The following is a 27,999-nucleotide window of genomic DNA, read 5'->3' on the forward strand; positions in this document are numbered from 1 at the left end:
TGGTGTAGGGCACTGGGTGACAACACAGAGAACAAGAATTAATTCCATTTTACAGGACAGGAGCTCCTCTCAATTTATTGGTTTCTGGCACAGTCAGGGAAATACACCTGTTCCTCATGAAAAACAAAGTACTTGTTGGCCAGATTCATGGTGCCTTTTTTATTTTCTTACAGTGGAAGCAATAGACCCTCCACAATTGTCCTTCATGGGCCACCACACTGGATGGAGCCTTTACCAAACCCAGTGATGGGGTTCTTGCATCTAGCACACTTCTTGGCCACAAAGTCCTCGTAGCCATCCACACAGTAATACTGGTCCTCCAGAGTGGTGAAACACAGCCCAGCCAGCTTCTTAGATCAGTTAACACACACAAGGCACTTGGCATGCCAGAGTTTACCATGGACAGTGACTTGTCCTGGTTTAATAGCCTTGTTCAGTTTCATGCAATGCTTGGCAAGTTTGGCCTCATGGCAAGTCATGCAGTACAAGTCCCCCTTTAAAGAAGAAGCTCCCAGTCCCAACGACTAGCTTGCACCTGCTGATGGTGAAGTAGTTTTTGTGCCAGATGGTCCCCATGGACCCCGCTTCTAATCTCCTGCTACAATGAGCTTGAAGCAGCCCTTGGACTTTAGGGAGTCCTCTTGCATGGTGCACTTCTTCCACGGGCTTTTGTTGTCCTTAGACACAAAGGTTTCTTTGGTCAAGGGGTGCAGGCCCCAGTCACAGTGGTAGCAGGTGTCATGCCACTAGCAGAATTTCTCTAAGCACTTCAGGCAGCAGTGGTGGCTATCCTTCTCCAAGCACTTTTTCCCCTGCTGGGCATCCGTGTGGTGGTAGCAGTCAAGCTTCTCAGCCATGGTGCTCAGCTTGCCCCAGGAGGGATCTCACACTAGATGTGTGCACAATGGGATATGTTTGGCAAGGGTGGAATATAGAAGTCAGCAACTTCCCATGTGCTGCCTGGGGATGCTTGGCAGTGCAGCTGTCCTAGAGGAGGCCTCCATCGGCCCCAAGTCTGCAGGCTGTCCAGCACCAGCAGTGGTGGAGGCAGACTCTGACCACTTCTTTACTCTCTAGTACTACAAAATGTCCCTGGATTGTCTTATCTTTGTCCTGCCCCTGGCCTGGAATCAAGTACTTCTTCAAGGTGTCCTGGCTCCTCTAAGCTAGTAGCATGTGATTGAGAGGGGTTCAGGTGGAGCAAAGTGAGAGCTCCTGTCTACCAAGGGCCAGTCCAACTGTGAGAGTCCCTGTTAACACAGGAAAGGTTTGGAAGACATTAGAATCACTGCATTGTGGAGACTGAGAATCCCAGACACACCCCATTAAGACTAATATACCTGAATCCCTGCAGAAGAAAGTGAGAAGAAATTACCCCATGCCCACCAAATCTTTTACTGAGTCTACTTTCTATCTGGTTCTGGGGTGGATGGTGGTCCTCTCTCCCTTTCTCTCCCTGGGCCCAAGAAACTCCATGCAGAAGACAACACTCATATTGCCCCGAGCCTTCTTCATTACAGCCCTAGGTACTCAGAGACATTTGTGGTGACATGCAAAGGGTTGAGGGCATTGAGGAAGTAGCCTCCTTAATCAATCACAAGCCTGGAGAGTTGACCTGGGGCTGGAGGTAGAGATAGGGGAGCTGATAAACTGAAAACAGGCCTAAGATGCAGAGGTTTTCAGTGGAGCAGAAGAGGAGCCTCCCCCCATGGGCACATTAGTGAGTGAGAATACACCATTAAGCAGGTCTCCTACTTTCACCAATAGTGGCTGGAATGGAGAAGAATAAGCAAAGGAGAAATTTGGAGGAGGGCACACGTGGAAGAAAGTCATAGGCAGACTCAAACAATTCCAGATATTGCACCTCAGTGGCACAGTTGACAGTCAGAGAGTGTTCTAATTAGTAATAGTCACATTACTATTATCATTGTTGTTATTAGTCCTCACCCCAGGATATGTTTACTGATTTGAGAGAAAGAGAAACATCGATCAGTCATCTTCTACAGGTCCATATGTGCCCAAGAGCTAGAACCCACAACCAAGTTACCTGCCCTGACTAGACATCAATTTGCAGCCTTTGGTGTACAGGGCTTCACTCTAACCAATTGAGCCACCCAGCCAGGGCAGTTGGAAGGGGGTATTACTGAAGGACTATGAGGAGAGGCAGCTTGTGTAGCAGGAAGCACAAGAGACTCTGGGTACAAGCACCAAAGCTTTGCAGAGCTGCCTGAGTGGGGGACTGGGGGGGGGGCGGTGAAGAGAGAAGCACAGCTGGAAGACATCAGGAAGGGAGACATCACACATGGGGGACAGTCAAACTCAAGCTCCTGGAAGTGGAAGGTGCCAGAGGTGGGAGTGAAAGACAGATGGAGAAGGAGGCTGCATGAACCAGAGGAGAGACAACAGCCACAGTCAGGAGAACCAGTCAAGGCCATGGCTATTTTGTGCTGGAGCCGACAGTGGTGCGTACTTTAGATGGGGCATCTGCTCTGAGCTCCAGTCCCCTCCCAGGCCAAATCACTTGCTGCTGACCTGTCAGGTCCCCAGGGGAATTTTAGGGTGGGGGCACGTGGGACTTGGGTATTAAAGGGCTTTGAATGCTAATCTGAAGGGCCTAGATTTGCTTCCTAGGTCCCTCCCTGAACAAGGGTGCTGAGCAATGGGTCTCATTGCTCAGTGCTCAACTCTCCAGTGACTACTAGAGATGTGCTGAGGAAGCTTCTGGCTGAGACTGAGGCAGACACCCTCAGGTTGTCTGTGATCAGGGGACAGAGGAGCCAAGTTTCCTGGGAAGCAAGTGAGAGGTACAACAGGGAAGGGATGGCTCTTCTGTCTGAACTGGGCTCCCTGATCACAATCCTGTCACTTTCCTCCTGAGTCACTGCATCACTGCATCCTGCTTCACTGCACACCTCCTCTTCCTACTCTAGTCTTCACCTCCTCCATGAAGCCAGAGGATGCTTTCCTAATATGACTATGTCTTTAATGCATTCATCAATCTAGTCAACTAATATTAATCGAGGATCCACTACCTACAGCACTGAGAATACAGCAAAGAATGAAACAGAAAAATGTGTCCTGCTCTCACAGAGCTGACATTCTAGTTGGGCTATGCCCTGTGTAGCTGAGAATATTTTCTGGGTCAGTGCTAGAAGTGGAATTGCTGAATCACGGTGTATGTGCAACTTGGACTCGGCTAGGTATTGCCAAATGGCTCTGCAGACTTGCTGAACTAATTTACACTCCCATCAACAGTGTACAAAGATTCCTCTGTTGTCCTTCAATACTTGATCCTATCAATTATAAAATGTTGCCAATCTGATGAGTGTGATATTACCTCATTTTTATTTACTTTTCTTTAAATAGCTGAGTTAAGCATTTCCTGTGTGTTGTCCATTTAATTTCCTCCTCTGTGAGCTGTCTCTTAATATATTTGCTTTTTCTTCAGGTTTAGAGAAGTTTATTATTTAGTGTAATTTTTTATCAGAAGGGTTCAGCCCCTTTTGAAAACCTACCTGATTGAGTCAGGCCCTCCAGAGATAACCTCACTTAGGAGTGACTCTAAATCAACTTATTTGGGTCTCTAATTTCCTCTGCAAAATTCGTTTAGTCAGGCAATGCCACACAGTCCTGGGAGTGTATTCCATTATATTTACACATCTCAGCCTTACTCTAGGAAAGGAGATTACACAAGGGCGTGGTCGTGGGGGATCATTTTAGAATTCTCCTTACCAAGAATATTACAGAAAGTTAAACATTTTTATTTCTTCCCAAAGGAGTAGTTTTTGTTCACATAATTCTACTTCTTTTCTGCTGCTGTTTTGTGCTTCCATTATTTATGCTATAATGTTTATTAATTTCACTTCTAAGATTTTTAAAAGTAAAAAGTTATTTTACTTTTAGTAAAACATTATTTTATTTTTAGTAAAAGTTATTTTATTTTCAGAGAGGGGGGAGGAAGGGAGAAAGAGAGGGAGACAAACATCAATGTATGGTTGTCTCTTGCACACCCTCCACTGAGGACCTGGCTTGCAACCCATCCATATGCCCTGACTGGGAATCGAACCAGCAATCCTTTGCTTTGGTTCACAGGCTGCCACTCAATCCATTAGTTTCAGGTGTACAGCATAGTTGTTAGATATTCACATAATTTATAAAGCAATAACTCTCCCTGGTAGTTTAAGTATCCACCTGTAATGGAATACAATAAGTATTGTAATAACAATAGTTATTACACTATTATCGACCATATTCCCTATGCTGTATTTTACTTCCCAATGACTATCATTGGTAGTCATCCCAATGACTACCAATTTGTACTTCTTTTTTTACTTTAAATATATATTTTTTATTTTATTGATTATGCCATTACATTTGTTCTATTTCCCCCCTCCATTCTCCTCCACCCTGCACACCCCTCCCCCACCATTCCCCACCTTTAGTTCATGACCACATGTCTCAAGTTCTTTAGATTCTATACTACCCCTATTCTTACCCTCCCCCTATCTATTTTCTATCTACTATCTATGCTACTTATTTTCTGTACCTTTCCCCCTTCTCTTTCTCCCACTGCCCTGTTGCTAACCTTCCATGTGATCTGCATTTCTATGGTTTACTCCTGATCTAGCTGTCCTTAGTTTGCTTTTGTTTTAGGTGTGGTTGTTGATAACTGTGAGTTTGCTGTCCTTTCACCGTTCATCTTTTTTTATCTTCTTTTTCTTAGATAAGTCTCTTTAACATTTCATATAATAATGGCTTGGTGATAATGAACTCCTTGAATTTGATCTTATCTGAGAAGCAATTTATCTGTCCTTCCATTCTAAATGAAAGCTTTGCTGGATAGAACAATCTTGGTTGTGGGTCTTTGGTTTTCGTGACTTGGAATACTTCTTTCCAGCCCCTTCTTGACAGTCTGATGGGAAGTCCTTTGTAGGTGACTGTCCCCTTATCTCTTGCTGTTTCTAGGATTCTCTCCATTTTAATCTTGGCTAATGTAATTATGATGTGCCTTGGTGTGTTCCTTCTTGGGTCCAACTTCTTTGGGACTCTCTGAGCTTCCTGGATTTCCTGGAAGTCTATTGCCTTTGCCAGATTGGGGAAGTTCTCCTTTATTATTTGTTCAAATATGTTTTCCACTTGTTGCTCTTCCTCTTCCCCTTCCGGTACCCCTATAATTCAGATGTTGGAATGTTTAAAGATGTCCTGGAGGTTCCTAAGCCTCTCCTCATTTTTTTTTTAATTCTTCTTTCTTCATCCTTTTCTGTTTGGTCATCTTTTCCTTCCTTCTGGTCTGCTCCCTTGATTTGAGCCCAGTTTCCTTCCCATTACTATTGGTTTCCTGTGCATTTCCCTTCATTTTAATTAGTTTAGCCTTCATATGTTCCTCTAATTTGTGACTAAAATCAACCAGTTCTGTCAGCATTTTGATCACCAGTGTTTTGAACTGTGCATCTGAAAGTTTGGCTACTTCTTCATCACTTAGATTTATCAGTTCAGGGGCTCTGAGTTGTTCTTGAGCCATGTTTTGATCTGTTCATGCCTGTTATGTATGAGAAGAGGGGCCTTAGGTGTTCACCAGGGCAGGGCCACCCAAGTTGCTGGTTTGTGATGCTGTATGTGGGGGCAAGGTCAGAGAGGGAGCAATGGCGCTCCTCTCCACTTACCCAATCCACTTCACTACTTGCCCCCGCCTGTTTATCTGAGCACAAATGTGCTCGTCCGCCACCCTGCACCCTGCACCAGGGCCTGTGCATGGTCTGTCTCAATGCACGTCTCTTCACTGGTTTATCTGCGAGCAAATGCGCGACCTCAGACAGCCAGCTGTGCCCCGAGCCTTCCCGTAGGTACCCTGCACCTGGGATCTGTGCCCTCGGCTGCTCGCGCGCCGCTGGGTTAGGGGATTGTTTTTGCCCAACCACTCCCCTGCTGGCCTCACCCCTCTCATCGGTTTAGCTGAGCGGTTCATTGTTTTTGGACTCCATATTGTTTGATTTTCTGTGGTTTGGTTGCATTTATTGTTGTTAAAACTTTGTTTTTAGATTTGGTTCTGCAAGGAAGCAAAGTGTTTCTACCTATGCCTTCATCTTGGGGGAAGTCCTCTGATTATTAACTTTAAAGAGACAGGAAGGGAGTGGAGAGAGAGGGGGAGAGAAACACCAGTGGGGGAGAGAAACACTGCCTGGGGAACTAAACCTGCAACCCAGGCATGTTTACTGAAAGGGAACTGAACCCGCAACCTTTCCATTGGTGCAGATTACATAAGAGTGGTGTTAATTCCAACAAACGTATTTAATTTTCAGTCCATTAGTCATAATATCTGCTTTCTTGTTATCTTTGCAAATAGTTCTTTGGGACACAATGTGCAAAGGTTATTTTCCCGTGTTAGCATTCCGAAGGTCTGAGGCATGAAAGGTGCAAGGCAGTGCCTCTGAGATGGCAGCCCCAACTCTGTTTTATTTTCTTACTTTTTATTAGATTTTATTTATGTAGTTTTAGAGAGAGGGCAAGGGAAGGATAAAGAAAGGGCAAGAAACATCGGTGTGTGGTAGACACATGGGTTGGTTGCCTCTCACACAGCCCCAACCAGGGACCCTGCCTGCAACCCAGGCGTGGGCCCTGTCCTGGAAAGGAACCGGTGCCTGACGAGACGGTGCCCAACCTACTAAGCCACACCAGTCAGGGCTCTGACTCCCTTTGGAAGTGGCTCTGTTGGTATTATTTGCTTACCTCTCTGTCTCTATGCATCTGGCCTCCCGTCCCTGTCACGCTCATCTCCCTCAGCTGTGTTCAGCTCTGTCTCTTTCTCCCCGTCTGTCTCTGACTCTCTCTCAGTGTAGACTTCGGTGTCTCAGGAAGTATACGCCTCTCGGCCACTCCATCTCTCTCTGCTCTTTCTCTAGCTCTGTGTCTCTATTTCTGTCTCTTTCATTCTCTGGTCTCTCTCTGCCAACCCTCTTTCTATGGGGTTTCTCTGTCTGGCTCTCTACCCCGTGTCTTGGTTTGTCTGTCTCTGTCCCTGTGTGTCTCTCTTTATCGCTGTCTCTGCGAGAGGGTCCGTCTCATGAGTGACGATGGATACATAGATGGATGGATGCTGGACAGACATCTACAGATACTTATTTAGCTATCTCACTGTTCTTCTGTACCCCTCTTTAACTCCATGTGTATCTGTCTTTTGGTCTCTCTCTCTTCTCCATCTCCATCTGTCTCTGTCTTTATTTCTGTCTCTCTGTCTTTTGACTACCTCTGCCTCTGTTATCTGTCTCTGTCTCGCCCCTTTCCTCCATTCCCCCCTCCCCATCCTCTGGTCTTTCCTTGTCTCCTCTACCCAGTACCTCCTTTCTTCTCTCCATGCGCCCGCATTTCCAGGACCTGGGGAATTACATTCCAGAGGAAATGGGATCCCACTCCCTCCCCACCCCTACCCTTTCCCACTTTGCCCCTCCCCCAGATGCCTGCAGATGTCTTTGCCATGGACAGTATAAGCACAGCCATGCTGCTCCTGCTTCTGGTTCTCACCTCTCTGTTCCGACCCTCAGCTCAAGGAGCCAGGGCCAGCTGACCCCAGGCCCCTCCTATTCCTGTGAAACTTGGTGCAGTGTCACTTGCATGACATGCTGACCTCTCTCATCAAGGTGTAAGGGCCTAGGCTTCGGAGAGGGGAAAGGGGTCCTATGGCCCCAGACACCCCTGTGACCTCTGCCTTCTCACCCCCAGCTGAGCAGGGAGTATGGCTCTGTGTATGCAGTGCACCTGGGGCCCAGGCCAGTGGTGGTCCTCAGTGGGTACCAAGCCATGAAGGAGGCCCTCATGGACCAGGGAGAAGAGTTTAGTGGCAGTGGCAGCTACCACACCTTTTTCAACTTCCCTGAGGACAATGGTAAGCCTGCTCCCAATCTCCTCCACCCACCCCTCACCCCGCCCATGGAGAGAGGAAATAAGGCAGGAGACTGTGCTCCCAATTTTGGTGACACTCAGAGTCACTGAACTCACTGATGTCACCAGATGTGGTGGAGCCAAGCAGTTCTAGTCCAGAGTGAAGTCTGACCTGCCTTTTCCAGCCCCAAATCCTACCAAGTCACTGAGTGGCCCTTCCACACCAATACCCATCTCTATCCAACTGCAGCTCCGCTCTCCTCCCAATCCCCATCTCTACTCCAGTCACATCATCAGCTTTTCATGTCAGTCAGGTGACCCAGTTATCTGGCCCTAGTCCACATTGTCCACTTCAACCTACGCCCATCAATCCTACCTCCATGTCCCCCATTTCCATCTCCACCTGCAAGACTGACTGCATCTCACCCCAACCTCCATTCCCACTATGAACCCTCTCCCAACCCCCATGTTAAAGTGTATCATCAACCACCCTCTAATACTTTAGTCAAACTGAACTCCACTATCATTTTTCCCACCCCACCCCATCTTCTATCCCAATCACCTATTGAAGTTGTCAGTACCCAGTTCCCATTTCAAACCTGAATCTTGCTACCATCACTCAAAACAACCCCATCGTATGTCTATCCAACCCCAAGCTCAGTCTCAATCCTTGTCTACCAGTTCTTCTCATTCTGCTGAACTCCATCCCCATGGCCAACCTCAAAGCCAGTCAATCATCAATTCCCAGGCTCCCTTCCTGCCCCACTGCCATCCCCATCCCAACCCAAAGCCAATTCCACCCCCATCCATCCAGCAATCATAACATTAACTACAAACCCATCCTGTCTTAATATTCTGTTCTCCTTAGGCTTGGAAATCACTTTGTCTTATGGTTTTTCTTAGATTTTATTTATATATTTATTTTTAGAGAGGGTAAAGGAGGGAGAAAGAGAGAGAGAAATATCAATGTGTGGTTGCCTTTCACATGGCCCCAACTGAAGATCAGGCCTGAAACCCAGGCATGTGCCCTGACTGGGAATTGAACTGGTAACCCTTTGGTTTGCAGCCTGTGCTCAATCCAGTGAGCTATGCCAGCCAGGATGGTTTTTCTTTTTTCTTTTTTTTTTAAACACAAATCTCTTAGTCAAAGGAAGACATATGACAAGGCCCAATAAATAAGGGGGGTGGAGAGAGGGAGAGAGAAAAGAAAAGAAAAGAAAAGGAAAGAAAAGAAAAGAAAAGGAAAGAAAAGAAAAGAAAAGAAAAGAAAAGAAAAGAAAAGAAAAGAAAAGAAAAGAAAAGAAAAGAAAAGAAAAAAGAGCTGCTCCGATTTAAAGAAAAAAAGGGGGGGGGGTCCTGGAGTCCTGCATCCTGTACTATTCTTCTCCCCTAAAGAATCCCCAGGAGCTAGCATCTTCACTAGATGGATCCCAGGTGCCCCCAGATTTTGAATTGAAGAGCTCTGGAAATAAACAAACAAACAAACAAATCAATCTGCCACCACTTATGGTATATTGAGTATACTTTTCTCCTTTATGTCCCCTTCCCTAGGCTTGATCTTATGACCTCACCTATCCAGATATACCAGTTGCAAGGAGGTGACGACAAGGCAGTTGAGAAACTCACCTTGATACTTTTGCATAGAAAACATCTGTGCATATATCATCCGTTACTAAAAAATAGCTACCATCTAATGGTTTGATACAGAACACAAAGGGTAACATCGAGGGTCAGCCCCCACCCTGCCCCTACCTGTGCTACCATGCAAAGGTTCTTACAAGAAATTGATGAGATAGAGCCCTGGCTAGTGTAGCTCAGTGGATTGAGCACAGGCCTGTGAACCAAAGGATGGCGGTTCAATTCCCCATCAGGGCACATGCCTGGGTTGCAGGCCAGTTCCCAGCAGGGGATGCACCAGAAGCAACCATACATTGATATTTCTCTCCTTCTCTCCTTCCCTTCCCTTCTAAAGATAAATAAATAAATTTTTTTAAAAATTCATGAGATAATGCAATTTTTCTTCCTTAGCATCTAGTTCTCTCCTCATTCCAAAGGAATTAGAAATAAACATGCCTGAGGCCATATCGCATTGTACCTCCCAGTCCAGGAGGAGACACAGCCCCAGACTCACAGTCAGGGCAGGGATGAGGGGAGTCCAGAGAAAGCACCTGACCCAGCGGGGAGGGGGGCCAGGAATGGCTCCCTGGAGAAAGAGACCTCCAAGCTGGGACCTAAAAGGTGAACACGACCCGTCAGGGGCAGAGGGATGCAGAGTGCCGTGGGGAGAAGAGCCAGCCTGTGAGCAGACCCTGAGACTGGGGAGAGAAGCCAGCAGGGTCTTCCTAGCTTCCGGATGAGTTCAGAACGTCTCGCTGTTCCTTTTTCTTGCTTCTTTCCCTAATCCATACGTTCATTGATCAATAAGCTATCACCAGCACCTCCTGTGTGATAACCCCTGGCCTGGACAATGTTGGCAAGATGGTGGTGACCAAGGTAGGCTGCCACTGTGCCTTAGTGAAGGAGGCAGCCCCATCACCTGACTGTGACAGCCCAGGGCGATCAGGTCTGTGATGGGGGTTACCCAGGGTTCTGTGGAAGCTCAAAGGAGGCATCTGACCTGGCTTGGAGGCTCAGGGAGGGCTTACCGGGAGGGGTGGGGGGAGATGGCAGATTCACAGTCTCTCTCCCAGCAAATGACAGGAAAGGAGACTCAGATGGCAGTGGTCTCAGAGGCAAGTCAGAGGTTGGGCTGGCTCTGCCTCTTTCCCCGAGGCAGCACGTTCTCCAATGGGGAGCAGAGAAGGTCCTCAGGAAGTTCTCTATCCAGATTCTGTGGAACTTTGGGATGGGGAAGAGGAGCTTTGAAGAGCAGGCCATGGAGGAAGGCAACTTCCTGCTGGTGGGCTGTGGGAAACTGGAGGTGGGGGTCCCAAGGGCTGTCCATATCCCTAAGTCTATCCTACTGATACAGGGTGCAGCGGGGAGGGGGGGGGGCGCGCAAAAAAAGATTTGCAATGGTGTCCAGAACTCAAAGTGTATAGGACTGACTATTGGAGAGACATATAAGATGTTCTCACCCCTTCCCCCACAGGTGTGAGTTGGGGGAAGGGACACATGGAGCAGGAACATGCAGGGCTGTTTTGGACAGCCACAGCCTTGCAGCTAATCCATGGCAGGGTCATTTAACATATCTTTAGCCTTTGGTGGGTCACTTGGATATGTTAAATGGCTGTGGCCAGGCTTGGAGCTAGGGGGATGAAGTTACTTACCCCAAGATGTAACTGGGGGCAGGTCCCCCAAGTTACAGTGTGCCTGCTTGGGAGCTTGGAGAAGACCGGCTCCAGGACATGGGATGATGTCCCAGTCCCAGTCCTACTGAGTATCCTGCTGTTTGCTTTTCCCAGACGGCCTTATCACTCTCCCAGAGCGCCTGGGGTTTTGGGTGAACAAAGGTTTTCCAAAGCTTCCCACATTATGGGTACCATAAATCAGGAAAAGAGCACACATCTGTGTTGCAGGCCGCTGGCACCGTGAGCTGTGTCACTGTGTTACAGAACAAGAGGTCCGAGGGAGGGGCAATACAATATTTGGCCCACCTAGGGATGCCAAAAACTGCTATACAACAGGGGCCCCTCCCAAGGACAAAATACTGATATCTACTGGGCTCTTCTGTCTGCCACGAATTGGAAAGACATCTCTCAATGCCAGAGATTTGTGAAAAGGAAACAAAATGTTTATTTCATGCTATTCAGGCTTAATGCCACTACTAAAATATCAAAATCCTTTAGGTTGTACACCTACACCCACACAGCACTCCCTTCTCCCACTGTCCCAACTCCAGGTACCGTAAATCAGGAAAAGAGCACACATCTGTGTTTCAGGCCACTGGCACCATCAGCTGTGTCACCATGCAGGCAGGATCTCTCTCTAGTTAATCCAAAGCACTGTGGCACCCTCTCATGGTCCACTGGCAAGAGTTCTTTGTACCCAGTTCTACTCAAAGTCTCTCCTGCTTCCCAGGCCATGCAGCCAAAGGGAGCACCCCAAAGTCGCGTGGGCCTCTTCTACCAAAGCTGCAGGGGTCCGCACTCCACCAAAAGCATGTGGCTTTCTTCATCTGGCTGCAGGGGGCCCCATTCTGGCCAAGAGGGGACCCTTACTTTGCCCCAAACCGCATGGTCCTCTCCTCACCTGGGCAGTTATCCCCTCATGTCCTGGAGCCCATCTTTTCCAAGCTCTCCCTCAGGAGTACAGCCCCTCGTTCCATTCTGGGTAGAAGCCACTCCCTTCTCCCTGGCTCAAAACTTGGCCACCGCTATTTAACATATCTATGAAACCAGTTAAAGGTTACAGATATGTTAAATAACCATTCCAGAGGTTAGCTACAAAACTGTTGCTATGCAAAACGGCTCTCACTGGCCCTGGCTCTATTTGTCCCTTCCCCCAACTCACATCTGTGGGGGCGGAAGGGGTGAGGACATCTTATATGTCTCTCCAATACTCCTATACACTTTGAATTCTGGACACCATTGCAAATCTTTTTTTTTTTTGCCCCCCCCCCTTGGCTGCACCCTGTATCACCAAGATTAAAACCCATGTCTTACTGACACCAAAGTCCACATTCAACACACTCGTGCCCACTTATGAAGCACTTACTGGATACCACACACTGTGCTAAACTCTTCACACATGTTAAGCAGCTTCACCCTCCCCACAAGCCTCGGCAATTGTTACAGTGACAAACCTGAGTCCCAGAAAGGTGAAGTCATATGCCCAGGAAGTGGCTGAGCTGGGATACAAACCCATGGAAAAAAGGTAATAAAACTTTCAAACATTTTCATGGTGCCTACCATATGCCAGATCTGTCCCAAGAATTTCATGTATACTACTTCCTTGTAAAATCACCCAAGACTAAGGCGTAGGTCCCATCATAAGCCCCATTTTATAGAAGAAGAATCTGAGGCAGAAAAGTAAACAGCACTCTTGCCCAATCTCCAAGTCCTGCTGGTTCGGGGACAGCAGTGAAATATGGTAGGTGATGATGCTGTATAGATTCAGTGATGCGAGGTAAGTAGAAGGATAATTGCCTGTACTCGTTTCCTATTGCTGCTGTAACAAATCCTCACAAATGTAGCAAGTTAAAACAACACAAATTCATTGTCTTGCAGATCTGGAGTTCCAAAGCATAAAACGGCTCAGCAGGGCTTCTTCTTTCTGGAGGCTCCAGGAGAAAAAGCCACTTCCTTGCCTTTTCTTTTCTAGCCTCTGGAGCCTACCTACATTTGTTGGCTCCTGGCCTCTCTCTCATCTGCAAAGACAGCTACATAGTATCCCCCAATCTCTCTCTCTCCATCATCACATCCCCTTTTCTCCCTCAGACTCTTCTGCCCCCCTCTTATAAAGACACTTGTGATTGCATTAGGCCAGATAATGCAGAATAATCTCCTCATCTCAAGAGCTTTAACTTAACCACGTATCCACAGGTTCTTGGAGATTAACACACGAACATCTCTGGGGAGCCATTACTCAGCCTATGGCAACACCCTGGTCTGCAACAGGCTCACCATGGCCCAGGCCCTTAGCTAAGCACTTCCCCACCACGCACTCCATTGTAACAGCCCCATCAGAAAACAGTCATCAAGCCCACTTCACAAGTGAGAAAAATGAGGTTCGGAGAAAGGCAGTCAGTTCACTCAGGTCACACGGAGACCAGAAGGCCAAGCCAAGATCCATACTCTACCGACTGAACTCCAGCCCTGTTTTTCTGGGTTCTGCTGTTATGGAGTGGCTAATGTGTTGGAGTGCATGTTGTTTTAGTATTATCTTCTGTGGTCTGCGTTTGGTTGTTGGATCATGGGGTGCCAGGTGTGGTACTGCTGCGTGGTGTTGCTGGGTGAGGTTGCAGCGCTGCCAGGTCCTGCCCATCACGTTGTCCCGCGCTGTCTCCCGTAGCACCCATGTTGTTATGTTGCTGTACACCGTGTGTCGATCTGTTCTGTTGCCCTTATTGTACATGTTGTGATACCACACACAGCGTGTTCTGTGCCATCTGCTGTGTGTTGTGCGATAATGTAGCAATATGCTGGTGTTACATGTCTGTGCCTTGGGCTGTTTCTGGGCCAGCTAATTAGGTCACTGTGTGTCCTGCGTGTTGGCATGAACTGAGGTCATATTTGCTGGGTGTTTTGGCATGTTACGTGTTCTGCGATGCTTGATGATTGACATGCGTTGGTGTGCTGTGCATTGCGTCGCCAAATATATTTCGGGTGCTGCTACGCTGCACGTTGGGCAGCCAGGAACGTACGTTCTGTGCTGCCAGTCGCCAGTCCTCTTACCACGATTGGCTGGATGATGTGCAAATGGGGACTGTTGCTGCATGAGCCCTGGCGTGTTTCCTAAGCGTGCCCCCGACCCTCTTCACCCCCGACCTTCGTGCGAGCCCTTTGACCCCACGTTTGCGCCCACCCGCTCAGTGTGCAACATGATCGGCTCCGTGGTCTTCGGCAGCAGCTTCGACTACAACCACGAGCGTCTGCTCACCATTATCCACCTCCTCCGTGACAACTCTCAAATCCTGACCAGCCCCAGGGGCGAGGTCAGGAGGTCCAATTATTTGGGGGTCAGGGAGGTGCGATGGGGCAGCAATTGGCCCAGCCTGGCTGGTCCCTTCTCATCTGACCCGGCCCCCCTAAGCCTGCAGGTACTAGGTCTGGCCCAGCCACACCCATGCCCACTCCACGGGGTCTCCACCTACACACACAGCCCCCGATCCCCAACCAGCCTCCCCAGAACTAGCCCCTCAAGACCCCGTCCCTGCCCCCTGACCACCCTGACCCTCACTAGCACACACCCTGCCTGCTCCTCCAGGACCCCTGAGTCCTCTCCATCCCCAGTGGTACATCTTTCCTAGCCTCCTGGGCTGGGTGCCCGGGTGCACCGAAGCCTTTTCCAGAACTTCGGGCGCATTAAGGGCCTCACTGCCCGCAGCGTCCGCGACCACCGGGTCTCTCCGGACACCAGCTCTCCCTGAGACTTCATTGACTGCTTCCTCATCAAGATAGAACAGGTAAGCCCTGCCTGGAAGTCCCACCTTTGGTCTGAACTGCTTCCCTTACCTGAATGAAACCAACAGGGATCCCGGTTGAGCGGGTTCGCGTGTGACCTCTTCACATTGGGAAGGGAAACGGAACACCGGGCTCTGCTGGGCCGGAGCCCGGAGCCATTCGGTGCAGCTGCCAGTTAAAAGCTCACTAAGAAGTGATTAAGGATCTGTTGATTGTGGACCCTGAAGCTGAGAGTTTTCCCTGCCCCGCCCACCCGCGCTCCCAGCTCCCCCGAGATAGAGAAGTTAAACAGAAAAGGGACTGAACTGACGCCCAGTAGCATTTGCATAGCTCTGGGGTGGGGAATGGGGTCCCCAGGCCCCAGCACACGGTCAGTGCGGGGGCAGGGTCTCCAGATTCTGGCTCATATCTCCATTACTTTACCCCCGCAGGAGACCAAGGATGCGCTGAGCCGCTGCCACATGGACACCCTTCTGACGACCACACGCAACCTTCTCTCTGGTGGGCACAAAGACCGTGAGCTCCACGCTGCCGCGCACTCCTCCCAGTGCAAAAGTACCCAAAGTGCAGGGTACGCGCGCCCTCTCTCGGCGGAAGACGCACCCACAGCGCCGAGCTGCCCACGCAGGGCGAGCCCAGCAGGCCTGAAAGTCCCAGCCTCCTGCTTACCCCTGGTCCCACAAACCTGCAAACCCACACGGAAGCTCACCCCACCCGAGCGGCCCCCACGGTCCACACGACCTGCCTCGCCCACTCCGCCACCCGGCCCCGTCCCCACGGGACGCCCAAAGCCAGGGCCCCTGAGTCTCAGCCACGGTGCCTGCCCGAACACTCACCCCTCCCACACAGTCTGGACCGGCCACACAGCACTGTCTGCGACCCCTTCTGCCCAAGCCCAGCCTCCGGTCAACCCTGGGTCCCTGGCCTCCAGGACTGTGTCCAACAGGGCTCTCCCCGCCCTCCACACACCGGATCTCTCAATTCCTGCACAGCATCTGCGCAAGACTCACACCAGCGAGCCTGGCCCTCGAAGCCCCGCCCTCAATCCCAGCAAGTTCTACACTCCAGCCCTGCACCCCGGAAACCGGACCGCACCAGTCCTTGAAGGAATCAGACTTTGCCCTTACCGACTTCCATTGCCCTCCCCCTATTTTCTCCCCACTGCCTTTGCTACTTATTCTCTGTACCTTCTCCGCCCTTCTCCTCCTCCCACTCCCCTGTTGCGAACCCTCCATGTGATCTTCATTTCTACGGTTCTGCTCCTGATCTAGCTGTCCTCTTAGTTTGCTTTTCTTTTAGGTGTAGTTGTTAATAACTGTGAGTCTGATGTCTTCTTACTATTCATATTGTTCATATTTTTATCTTCTTTTTCTTAGATAAGTCTCTTTAACATTTCATATAATAAGGGCTTGGTGATGATGAACTCCTTGAACTTGATCTTATCTGAGAAGCTCTTTATCTGGCCTTCCATTCTAAATGAAAGCTTTGCTGGATAGAGCAATCTTGGTTGTAGGTCCTTGGCTTTCATGACTTCCTCTTGCCCGCAGCCACTGGGAGGTCTTGGCTGGACCTCACAGGCACCCCTGCGATAGCCTGTTGTGCACCACTCACCTGGTTCTAAGAATTGTAACTCTAACCCCTGTGGCTAAGGATGAGTAGTGACCTCTGGAGTGCCAGCTGCAAGAGACAAAACTTGACTCTGGCAGCAGATGCTGCCCCTGCTTCATCTTCCTGCCCCCAAAGTATGGTCGATGTCCATGGTGGGTACCACACCTCAGAGAGGGGCAACCAAGGCCAGACACGATCGTCACTTGGGAGGCCATCATGGAAGGACCAGGGTGGAGGAGGGGCTGCAACAAAGAGCAATGGACTCTCCCCCCCCCCCCCCCCCGGCTTTGACATAGCCTGAGTCCCCATGTTCTCTGGGAGAAGTGCTTCCTGGCTCTAATCCTCTTAAGCCTGAACACCTGATGGGGAGGGTGCAGCTCCTTGCCTTGCTAGAGCATGTCCTGGGGGACAATCTGGCATCACAAAGACTTGCTGATAAACCTGTGAAATCTGCTCTGTTGAGTGCTTTCATTCATATGTTAAGGATTCAAGCAGGAAACCTTAAAACTGTGTTCCTGACAGACTCTGACTCAGACTAAGCCCTCAGATTTCTTTGAAATGTTATCTGCTGTTTGATCCTTGCTGCCCTGTATTCCTGTGTATTACAACCGAATAAAAGTCCTTGGAGGAAGGGGCGCAAGGCCTTTTTTCCCTGAGAAACTGGCCACCTCTCCTCCCCAAGCAGATCATGTCTCAGTCATGTTTACTCTCACCCATGGCACACGGGGGTACTTGTGAGGAAAGTCACCCCCACAGTAGCCCCTGGGTGGGGAGCGTTGACTGCTCCTCCACACCCACACACCTCTGCCCAGCCCGTTGGAGCCCACTGATGCCCTCGATTACACGCCCCCCTTCCTTGCCCACCTGAGTCCTGGAGTAGATTGACCTAGCGGTCAGACTCTAGCGGCTGCCAGAAGGCTCTGGAAGGCTGCATGGCCACGCCTTACACAGATGCCATGATCCCCATGGTGCAGCGCTTTGCAGACATCATCCTGCACAAACTTGCTGCACCACATCATTCAGGACACGACCTTTCTGAGGCTTCCTGCTACCTGAAGTTCGCTGGGTACTCGACAAACGGCAAACGACATTTCACACCATAAAAAGAGGCATCCCAGGCTCTTGCAACTGGCATCTGAGGCTCTTGCAAGAAGGATCCCAAACCCTAGCAATCCACACCCCAGACCTTAGCAACTGCCATCCTCACCAAGCCCTAGCAACAGACCTGTGAGGCCTTATATCCAGAACTTCAGCCCCTGCCCAGGACCCCGGCCGCACTACAGTGGGTCGGACCCTGTCCTAAACCCCAGACCTCTTCCCCCTAACAGGTTCCCTTCCCAGAACCCCTCTCCAGAATCCCCAAGGTCTGAGACTTCATCCTGGGTACCCTCTGTGCCTAAACACTGTTCCCAGACACTCGATTCCTCCCCAGGAAACCTAAATCTGTTCCCTCAAGGGGGGTAGGATATCCCATGTCCCTGCCTCGGACCCTGACCACACAGCTTTCAGCATCCATCACTGGAAACACCGTCGCTGGGGACCCCAGACACCCAGACACATTTCCCAGACCCTGATGGAGTCCTACACTGTGTGTGTGTGCGTGTTCACACACACACACACACCATCAAGTTCTCAGCCCTGTAAAGAGGGAATCCTAGTTAGGGAACATCCCAGCCCTCTCTGTACCACTAATTCTGCCTCCTACCCACACAGGGCACCGAAGCCATCGCCCTCCTCCACACAGTCCACTACAACCCCAGCCAGTTCCTGACACCCCAGGAATTCAACCCTGAGCATTTTCTGGATGCCAATCAGAATTTCTAGAAAAGCCCTGTCTGCATGCCCTTCTCAGCCGGTGAGGGTGGCGGGGACACAAGTCAGTCATTCAGACCCCTGATTCCCACCTACACTGCCCAGTCCTCTAAACCCTCTCACTTTATCCCACCCATCCTCAGCTTTGGATGAAACATCCCTTCCCCCTCCCAACTCTGCTACAGGCAAATAATGACTGAAATCCTTGTGGAGGGAGGTGGAGAGGCAGAAGAGTAATTTCACTTGAAAGCGGTCACTGTCAGTTTGTCCACTAGGTGGCGCAGGTGAGGCGGCTCTAGTTTTTCTTGGCTTCCAACTTCACTCTGCTGAAGAAAAATCTTTCCTATGTAAGTCAGCATTAGAGAGAGAAAATGTTGGGGGAGATAATAATAGGTAACTTAGCCTATTGCATGCCGTATGCCAGGCACTGCCTCTGAGAAGGACTTAAGAGTAGTAGCTAAGTACTGGGCTTTGCAGGCAGACTCCAGCTCCATCATCTCCAAGGTGTATGGCCTTGGATATGTTATTTCACCTCTGTGCCTCAATTTCCATATCTATAAAATGGAGATTACAATTGGCCCAATCTGTCAGGATTATTATGAGCGTTAAATTAATTAATAGCTGTATAATGCTTAGAGTAGTGCATGGCGCTACTATATAATGATTATATAATGCCTATATAATGCCTATATAAGCTATATGTTAAAGCCTATATAAGTATTATATTCTCGCCGCTTTATCTGCATTTACCATTCACAACAACCTATTGAGGCACTACTACACCCATTTTAAATACCCAGAAACTGTGGCGTGCCCAAGATCACAAAAATAGGGCAGAGCCGGGATTTGAATCCATAAAGTGACATTTGTACAAAATCGGGCCATTCTGGTTCAGGATTTACTGAAAGCATCTTTCCCAGACCTTTGTTCTCGTATGTTTTCCTCTGGGAATTTGGGGCTGCAGCCCCTCACCTCCTCTTATGTCATCACTCCTCACCTCCAAAGAATGTTGGCTCTGCCTGAGCGAGTCCTTGGGGCGCATGGAGTCCTTCCTCTACCTCATTACCATCCTGAGGAACTTCTCGCTGCAGCCACTGGGGGCGCCAGAGAACGTCGACCTGACCCTGCTCAGCTCAGGACCCAGCATTTTGCCACGGCCCTTCCAGCTGTGCCTGAGCTCGATGAGACCTGAGCCCTTCCAGATTCGCATGTGGGCGATGAGACCCGCCCGTAGAGGTTGTTCTGCCCCTCTTCTCAGTCCACTGTGCCCCCACCCCTCTCACTGTCACACTTGCTTTCCCTCACTCTGTGCCTGCCACATGTCCATCCCTCATCCTCCCATCTTTACCTGGTCTCCGCACCCAGAGGCAAAGACTTGGGGGAAGGGGAGGTGAATGCCTTGTTTTACCCACAGAACTCGCTGTATTACACACCCTTTTGGGGGCTCTTGTGTAATTTCCTAGTAAATGACCCTGCAATGGTGGAATAAAGGGAGGAGGACAGGTCCCTAGGATAGAAAGAAGGGAGAACTGGGCAGCAGAGAAAGAAGGCACCCAGCTGTGACTAGTTTCACCCTTACCCTTGGGGCAGAAACTGGTAGAAATTGTTACATGGACATAGGCTGGAATATAGAGGCCTTGACGGCCCAAAGACAGAGAGGCAGAGAAATAAACAGCACCCAGAGAGACCCTGAACAGCTCTACGGGAGGTGCAGGGCGCTGTACCGAGGTGGAATGTAAGCAGGGAGAAAGGGAGAGATGGGGAGATATAACACAGAGACTGAGAAATAAGGGGTACTAACACATTAGTGCCTCCCATTCACACAGTTCTAAATTCCTCATTTGCATTTCCCTATGAGGCAAAGCAATGTCATTATAGTTTTTTACAGTTGAGCAAACTGAGGCTCAGAGAGGCAAGGCGACTTGCCCAAAATAAGACAGCCAGAGACAGGCAGGGCTGGGAATGGAACGCAGACCATCTGACTCCAACACTGCGCCTCCCAGTCTCACAAACTGGAAACACGGAGGAAAGCACCCAGATACACAGACTAAGAAGTGGGGGTGGGGGGTGGGCAAGAGGATAGAAGACAGAGACAAGGAAAGAAACAAATGACCAGAAAAAGAGAGAGAGAAGGGCAATGAATGTGAAAGTGAGGCAGCAGAAGACAAACTGTCCCCCATTTCTCACCCTATTCCTTGGATTATTCCTTTGGCAATTCCTTCCTTTGGGGTTGGGTAGCAGGCCCAGTCCTGGGGCCTCCCAACCTTGGACTGCACTTAGCACCCTAACACTCTGCTGACAGTAGCTTTTTAAAAATATTTTTATTAATTATGATATTATAGTTGTCTCGTACCCTGCACACTCCCTCCCACCCACATTCCCCCCCTTTAGTTCGTGTCCATGTGTCATAAGTTCTTTAGCTTATATACTTCCTACACTATGCTTGCCCTCCCCCTATTTTCTCCCCACTGTCTTTGCTACTTATTCTCTGTACCTTCTCCACCCTTCTCCTCCTCCCACTCCCCTGTTGCTAGCCCTCCATGTGATCTCCATTTCTATGGTTCCACTCCTGATCTAGCTGTCCTCTTAGTTTGCTTTTGTTTTAGCTGTGGTTGTTAATAACTGTGAGTTTGTCATCTTTTTATTATTCATATTGTTCATATTTTTATCTTCTTTTTCTTAGATAAGTCTCTTTAACATTTCATAAAATAAGGGTTTGGTGATGAACTCCTTGAACTTGACCTTATCTGAGAAGCTCTTTATCTGGCCTTCCATTCTAAATGAAAGCTTTGCTGGATAGAACAATCTTGGATGTTGGTCCTTGGCTTTCATGACTTGGAATACTTCTATCCAGCCCCTTCTTGCCTATAAGGTCTCTTTTGAGAAATCAGCTGACAGTCTGATGGGAACTCTTTTGTAAGTGACTGTCCCCTTATCTCTTGCTGCTTCTAGAATTCTCTCCATTTTATTTTCTAAATATATTTTATTAATTATGCCATTACAGTTGTTCTATTTCCCCCCTTCATTCCCCTCCACCCTGCAAACCCCCTCCCCCACCATTCCCCCCCTTTAGTTTATGACCACATGTCTCAAGTTCTTTAGATTCTATATTTCCCATACTATTCTTGCCCTCCCCTATCTATTTTTTACCTACAATCTATACTAATTCTTTTCTGTACCTTCTCCCCCCTTCTCCTTCTCCCACTCGCCTGTTGCTAACCCTCCATGTGATCTTCATTTCTATGGTTCTGCTCCTGATCTAGCTGTCCTCTTAGTTTACTTTTGTTTTAGGTGTGGTTCTTAATAACTGTGAGTTTGCTGTCCTTTCACTGTTGATATTTTTTATCTTCTTTTTCTTAGGTAAGTCCCTTCAACATTTCATATAATAAGGGCTTGGTGATGATGAACTCCTTGGACTTGATCTTATCTGAGAAGCACTTTATCTGCCCTTCCATTCTAAATGAAAGCTTTGCTGGGTAAGCAATCTTGGTTGTAGGTCTTTGGATTTCACGACTTGGAATACCTCTTTCCAGCCCCTTCTTGCCTGTAAGGTCTCTTTTGAGAAATCCACTGACAGTCTGATGGGAACTCCTTTGTAGGTGACTGTCCCCTTATCTCTTGCTGCTTCTAGGATTCTCTCCTTCATTTGAATCTTGGCTAATATAATTATGATGTGCCTTGGTGTGTTCCTTCTTTGATCCGACTTCTTGATCTGAGCTTCCTGGATTTCCTGGAAGTCTATATCCTTTGCCAGTTTGGGGAAGTTCTGGTTCATTATTTGTTCAAATAAGGTTTCCACTGGTGGCTGTTTCTCTTCCCCTTCTGGTACCCCTATAATTCGGATGTTGGAACGTTTAAAGATGTCCTGGAGGTTCCTAAGCCTCTCCACATTATTTTGAATTCTTGTTTCTTCATCCTTTTCTGTTTGGTCATTTTTTTCCTCCTTCTGGTCCACTCCTTTGATTTGAGTCTCACTTTCCTTTCCATTACTATTGGTTTCCTGTGCACTTCCATTCATTTCAATTAGTTTAGCCTTCATATGTTCCTCTAATTTGTGACTAAAATCAACCAGTTCTGTGAGCATCCTGATCACCAGTGTTTTGAACTGTGCATCTGAAAGTTTGGCTATTTCTTCATTCTTAGATTTATCAGTTCTGGGACTCTGAGTTGTTCTTGAGCCATGTTTTGATCTGTTCCTGCCTGTTACATATGAGGAGGGGAACCTTAGTTGTTCACCAGGGCGGGGCCACCCAGGTTGCTGGTTTGTAACGCTGTATGTGGGGGTGGGTCAGAGAGGAACAACGGTGGTTCCCTCTGCTGCTTTCTGCCACTGGGTCCTGTGCGGTCTGTCTCACTGCTAGCTCCTTCACCGGTTTATCTGTGCGAGAATGTATGACTGCAGTCCACCCTCAGTGGGTCCAACACCTTGCGCCCTCAGTGGGTTCGCCCACTTCTCCACACCTGGGATCCACCCACAGCTGCTGGCGCACCTGGGTCGAGCGCCCGGGTCTGTCTGGTGGATCTTTCCTGCCCAACCCCACTCTGGTGCTGGCTCTGCCCCTGGCTCTGCCCCTCTTACCAGTTTGGCTGAAGGGTTTGTTGTTGTCAGACTTCCATGTAGTTCAATTTTCTGTGGTTTGGCTGCATTTTTGTTGCTAAAACTTTGTTGTTTTTTAAACTTAGTTGTGTGAGAAGGTGCAGTGCTTCCACCTATGCCTCCATCTTGGCGGAAGTCCCTCTCTCCTTCATTTTAATCTTGGCTAATATAATTATGATGTGCCTTGGTGTGTTCCTCTTTGAGTCCAACTTCTTTGGGACTCTCTGAGCTTCCTGGACTTCCTGGAAGTCTATTTCCTTCTCCAGACTGGGGAAGTTCTCCTTTATTATTTGTTAAAAAAAAGTTTTCCACTTGTTGCTCTTCCTCTTCCCCTTCTGGTACCCCTATAATTCGGATTTTGGGACATTTAAAAATGTCCTGGAGGTTCCTAAGCCTCTCCTCGTTTTTTTAAATTGTTGATTCTTCATTCTTTTCCGTTTGGTTGTTTCTTTCTTCCTTCTGGTACACTCCATTGATTTGAGTCTCAGTTTTCTTTCCATCAGTATTGGTTTCCTGTGCATTTTCCTTCATTTCACTTAGGATAGCCTTCATTTTTTCATCTAATTTGCGACCAAAATCAACCATTCTGTGAGCATCCTGATCACCAGTGCTTTGATCACCTGTGCATCTGCTAGGTTGGCTATCTCTTGGTTGCTTAAAGTATTGGCTCTGGGGCTTTGACTTGTTCTTCTGTTTGAGCCTCTTTTATTTATTTATTTATTTATTTATTTATTTATTTAGGTCTGGTTGCACCTGTTACATATGAGCGGTGGAGCCTTAGGTTTTTTCCTGGTCTGGAGCGACCCAGTCACTGGGTTGGGACGCTGTATGTGGGGGTGGGGTCAGAGAGAAAACAGTGGCACTTGCTCCACTCTCTCTTGTATTTCAGTTTCTTCTGCTGCTTCCCACAAGCAAACTGGACCCTTCTGGTGCTGGTTCCTGGGTGGGTGAGCTTGTGTACGTTCTAGGACCCTGTGGGTCTCTCCAAGAAACTGCCCTGTGAGGCTGGAAGGTCTCCCTGCACCTCAGCCCCCACAGGTGTTTTCAATCAATGTTTTTAGGCTTTATTTCCCAGCACTGGGGCCCTGTGCAGACTACATATATGCCTCACCTAGCTGGCCCAATGTTCAGCAGAGCATGTCCCCGCTTCTGGACAGCTTTGGGGGGACCCTGTTCAGGGTAGGGCCTCTCAGGCCACCTTTGCTCATGGCTGGGGACCCAGCCCCACTCTTCCTGACTCTGGCTCAGTAAAGCCTATGGAGAAAAGCTACTGTTGGACTTCCGACCAAGATGGAGGCATAGGTGGACACACTGTGCCTCCTCACACAACCTAAATTAAGGAAGGACAACAAAAATTTAGAAACAAATAAACAACAGTCAGAAAACTGAACTGTACAAAAGTCTGAAAACCATTCATCCAGACCGGTAAGAGGGGTGCAGTCAGTGGTCCACGGCAGGAAAAAGTGGCGTTGACAGACCCGGGTGTGCAGGCGGTGGCAGCTAGTAGACTCCGAATGCGGGGAGACAATGAGCAGATCCAGTGAAGCACCAGGCAGCTGGCTGACTGCAGTCACACATTCACGCTCAGATAAACCAGGCGAAAATGGAAACCAAGCAAGACAGACCGCGCTCCCCAGGGCCCCAGGGCCCCAGGGCCCCAGTGGGGGCCATGTGAGAGGCAACCACAGATGGATGTTTCTCTCCCTCTCTTTCTCCCTCCCCTCTCTCTAAAAACAAATAAATAAAATCTTTTTTAAAAAAGACAGACACTGAGAGCAATAGAGACAGAGACAGAAATCGGGATGACAAAATCCTGAGTTCATTCAATATTCACTCAACACACATGTACTGAGTGTCCACTGTGTGCTGAGCACTATTTTAGGTGCAGAGGATGCAGATGTGAACAAGACAAATGCCTGCTCTTGAAGACACCCTAATAAATGAAAAGGATTCACTAGAGAGCTTGACAGTGGGATGGGGTGAGGTCAGGGAAGTGCACGCTTGCTGTGCCCTGCTGCACCCCCACTGTCTGTGGAGTCAACACCCTGCCTGTCCCACAACCCCTCCCAGTCACCAGGTCCCTAGACAGAGGAAGGCTGACAGGTAGGAAGACCTATAACAGAGACCAAGACAGAGGCAGGGAGACAGGGAAGCACCAACTGGAAGAGTAAGGTAAAGACAAATCACGAGAGTCGCAGAGAGATAAAAACATATTAAAAAGGAGAGTGCAAGAGATAGAAAACAGACATGAACAGAGGCAGACACTGAGAATGAAACCAAGATGGAGAGAGAAAGAGAGAGATAAACAGAAACAGAAATACCGAGAATGAAAGGGAAGAAGACATTGAGGGATGAAACACGAATCAATGAAGAGACACTGAGAAGCACTCCTAGAGACGAGCCCAGTCCCAGACTCTGCACGGCCCCCTACCCTCTTCTCAGGTCTGGGCCATATGCCAGGCAGCGGCAGGAAGGCTGGATCTGGCAAGGCAGGGGCTGGAAGGTGGTTGGGCCGCATTCCTGAACTGTCTATTCCAAGTACTGGCTCATCCACTCCTACCACTGGGCCATCCAGGCCTGGGTTTGCCCCTCCAGGTCACCCCACCCACCCACCCAGGGTAAGTGGGAATGATGCATATGTTTGCCTGCCGTCACGGCCTGGCCTTAGAGTGGACATGCTCACTGAGGGGCTTAGGGGACTGGCAACCAGGGAGTGCAACAGCAGGGGCATAGGCCATTTGGGAGCATTGGGAATAGAGATGGCAGGAGTTCAGAGCAGGGCATAACTATGGGGGCCCAAGGGCCCATCATGTGGAAAGGCACCCGGGAGTCATAAGAATAGGTACAGAAGTATCAGGCTGATAGACAGCAGGAGGCCAGGACACTCAGTGAGCATCTGGGAGACAGGTCCAGCATGCAGGGCTCTAAGAGCAGTGGGCATGGAAGTGACAAGGACTCGGGTGTGAGTCCCTAGGAATCACAGTCACAGGCCATAGGAGGGCCAGGCTAACGGCACATCACCAGGAGTGGTTTTTCTGTGTTGAGGACCGAGGGGTGTATTTAGCAACTGAAGTACAGTCATGCACCAATTAACAATGAGACACGTTCTCATTGAGAAACTCTCAGATGAGACACTCGGTGATTGTGTTGTTGTGAGGGCATCCCAGAGTGCCCTTACCCTGACCTAGATGGCACAGCCTGCTACAAACCTCGGCTGCATGGGACAGCCAGTCACTCCTAGGCTAAAAGCCTGTACAGGAAGTTACTGTGAAAAACAACATGAGCTTAAGTCAAGCACAAGAGAAAGTGACGTGATCAAGAAACATGGTAAACCCGAAGACACCTGCAGCTGCTGCTGGTGTGGCGAGGCATACTGTTCCACAGTGGGTGTTGCTTCTAATGCAAGTAGAGAGCAAGCACTCTAAAATAATGATTTTTAAAAGTGTAGTAAATACAGAAATCAGTAACATGGTCCTTTATCACCATCATCAAGCATTATGTGCTCGCATGTGTTAGGCTTTCAGACAACTGGCAGCACAGTGAGTTCGTTTACATCAACATCAGCATACACGGGAGCATTGGGTTTGTGCTACGGCCTTACCACAGGCAACAGGAATTTTCCAGCTCTCTTAAAATCTTGTGGGACCACGGTCTGTCATTGAGCTAACTGTCCTTATTGCGTACATGACTGTTCAGGGTACAGTTTCAGGGGTCATGGTCCAGAGAAATTTAAAAATGCACTTCTATTTGGGCCAAATGAGATAGACCCAAAGGTGCTAGGGGCTCAGGAAGGTGCAGCTGTTGGTTGGCCAAGTGTAACGACACAGAAATGCTGGTGCGTGCAAATTGCCAAACAGGGCAGGCTGAGGCTGGTACAAAAAGTCTAGGCGTTGCCAGGCAGAGCAGTGCTAGGGCTGAGGGGGCGGGGTGACCTTGGGTTGGAAAATCTGGGGAATAAGAGGCCACAGACGTCCATCCTCCTACTCTGGGTCTCCCCACCAAGACTCCAAGGGAATCAGAGGCGAAGGAGTGCAGGCATCAGAAATCGAGGGCATGATGGCCACAAGCATCGCAGCACTGCTGTTTCTACTCCTGCTGCTGGCGCTGGGCGGGCGAGGTTGAAGTGCAGGCACTCGGACACAGAGCAGTATCTCCACCCCCCCCCCCAACCCCCACCCCCCTGCTGGGGAACTTGTGCGGCGGGAGCGGGCAACATGCACTCGTGGAGTTAGCCTAGACAGTGGGTGGGGTACAGATTCTGGATTCGTGGAGGTGAGCCTGGGGGCTGGAACTCCTGGTTCTCTGAATGAAGAGAACTGAGAGCTCGGAGTCCTGAGGAAGGTTGAGCGGCCTGAAGTTTTGCGTTCTGGGGAAGGATTCTGGGTGGGCTGGGAGTCTGGGCGCCTGGACTTCTGGTTGTTTGGGAAGAGGAGGTGGTAGAGTGAAGAGGGGGGCTGTGGGGGAGGCAGATCTCCAGAGAAGAGGCACAGTGTAGGCCTGAGCTCCCGGTTAAAGGGAGAGTCGCACTGCACTGTCTCCAACCTCCATTTCTGGGTCCTGAGGGAGGAGGAGCCTAGCGGGGGCAGTGCAGTGAGGGAGAGGGGAGCACAAGGGTCTGTTCTCCTGGTTCAAGGCTGGGAGCGGGGATACTGACGGTCCAGATGCCTAGTTTTGTGGGTGCAGGAGACTGGGGATAGATTTCTAGATCCTGACATTAAAAGAAAACGTGAGCCTGGACTCCTAAGCCTGAGGCAGGAAGGTCGAGATATGAACTCCTGAGCCTGGAATAAGGGGCTGAGACGGGAACTCTTGGGTTTGAAGGGAGAACGAACGAGTTGTGAGCGGGGCTCTGGGGTCTCGATGGAGGAGGGTGTCGGGATCTCCGACCAGGAATCCAATGAGCACCCGCTGCACTTGGTGCTCTGGCCGCTGGGCTCCGGTGTTCACAGGCAGCTGGGCCCGCGCCCCGCAGTGGTGCTGTGCGGCTATGCAGCGCTGTGGGGTGCATTGGTGCTGCACGCGGACACCTTCTACAGGCGCTAG

The 27,999-nt window shown here is 49.3% G+C and overlaps 1 protein-coding gene and 1 pseudogene across 1 annotated transcript; one reads left to right on the forward strand and one right to left on the reverse strand.

Moving 5' to 3' along the window:
• Window positions 1-10: 10 nt before the first annotated feature.
• LOC128627793 (four and a half LIM domains protein 1-like) lies at window positions 11-15,118 on the reverse strand (annotated as a pseudogene).
• On the forward strand, window positions 7,451-27,999 carry LOC119040806 (cytochrome P450 2F1). The gene is given in 16 exon segments (XM_053667522.1): window positions 7,451-7,527; window positions 7,529-7,634; window positions 7,717-7,879; window positions 10,648-10,671; window positions 10,674-10,801; window positions 14,315-14,470; window positions 14,769-14,805; window positions 14,808-14,941; window positions 15,371-15,442; window positions 15,444-15,494; window positions 17,465-17,539; window positions 17,541-17,585; window positions 17,587-17,604; window positions 18,261-18,408; window positions 19,365-19,569; window positions 27,906-27,999. Coding segments are annotated over 16 exon segments (1,533 nt in total).

The sequence above is a fragment of the Artibeus jamaicensis genome, unplaced genomic scaffold (genome assembly GCF_021234435.1).
Source record: "Artibeus jamaicensis isolate MK-2021 breed Jamaican fruit bat unplaced genomic scaffold, CSHL_Jam_final contig_47, whole genome shotgun sequence".
Classification (NCBI taxonomy): domain Eukaryota; kingdom Metazoa; phylum Chordata; class Mammalia; order Chiroptera; family Phyllostomidae; genus Artibeus; species Artibeus jamaicensis.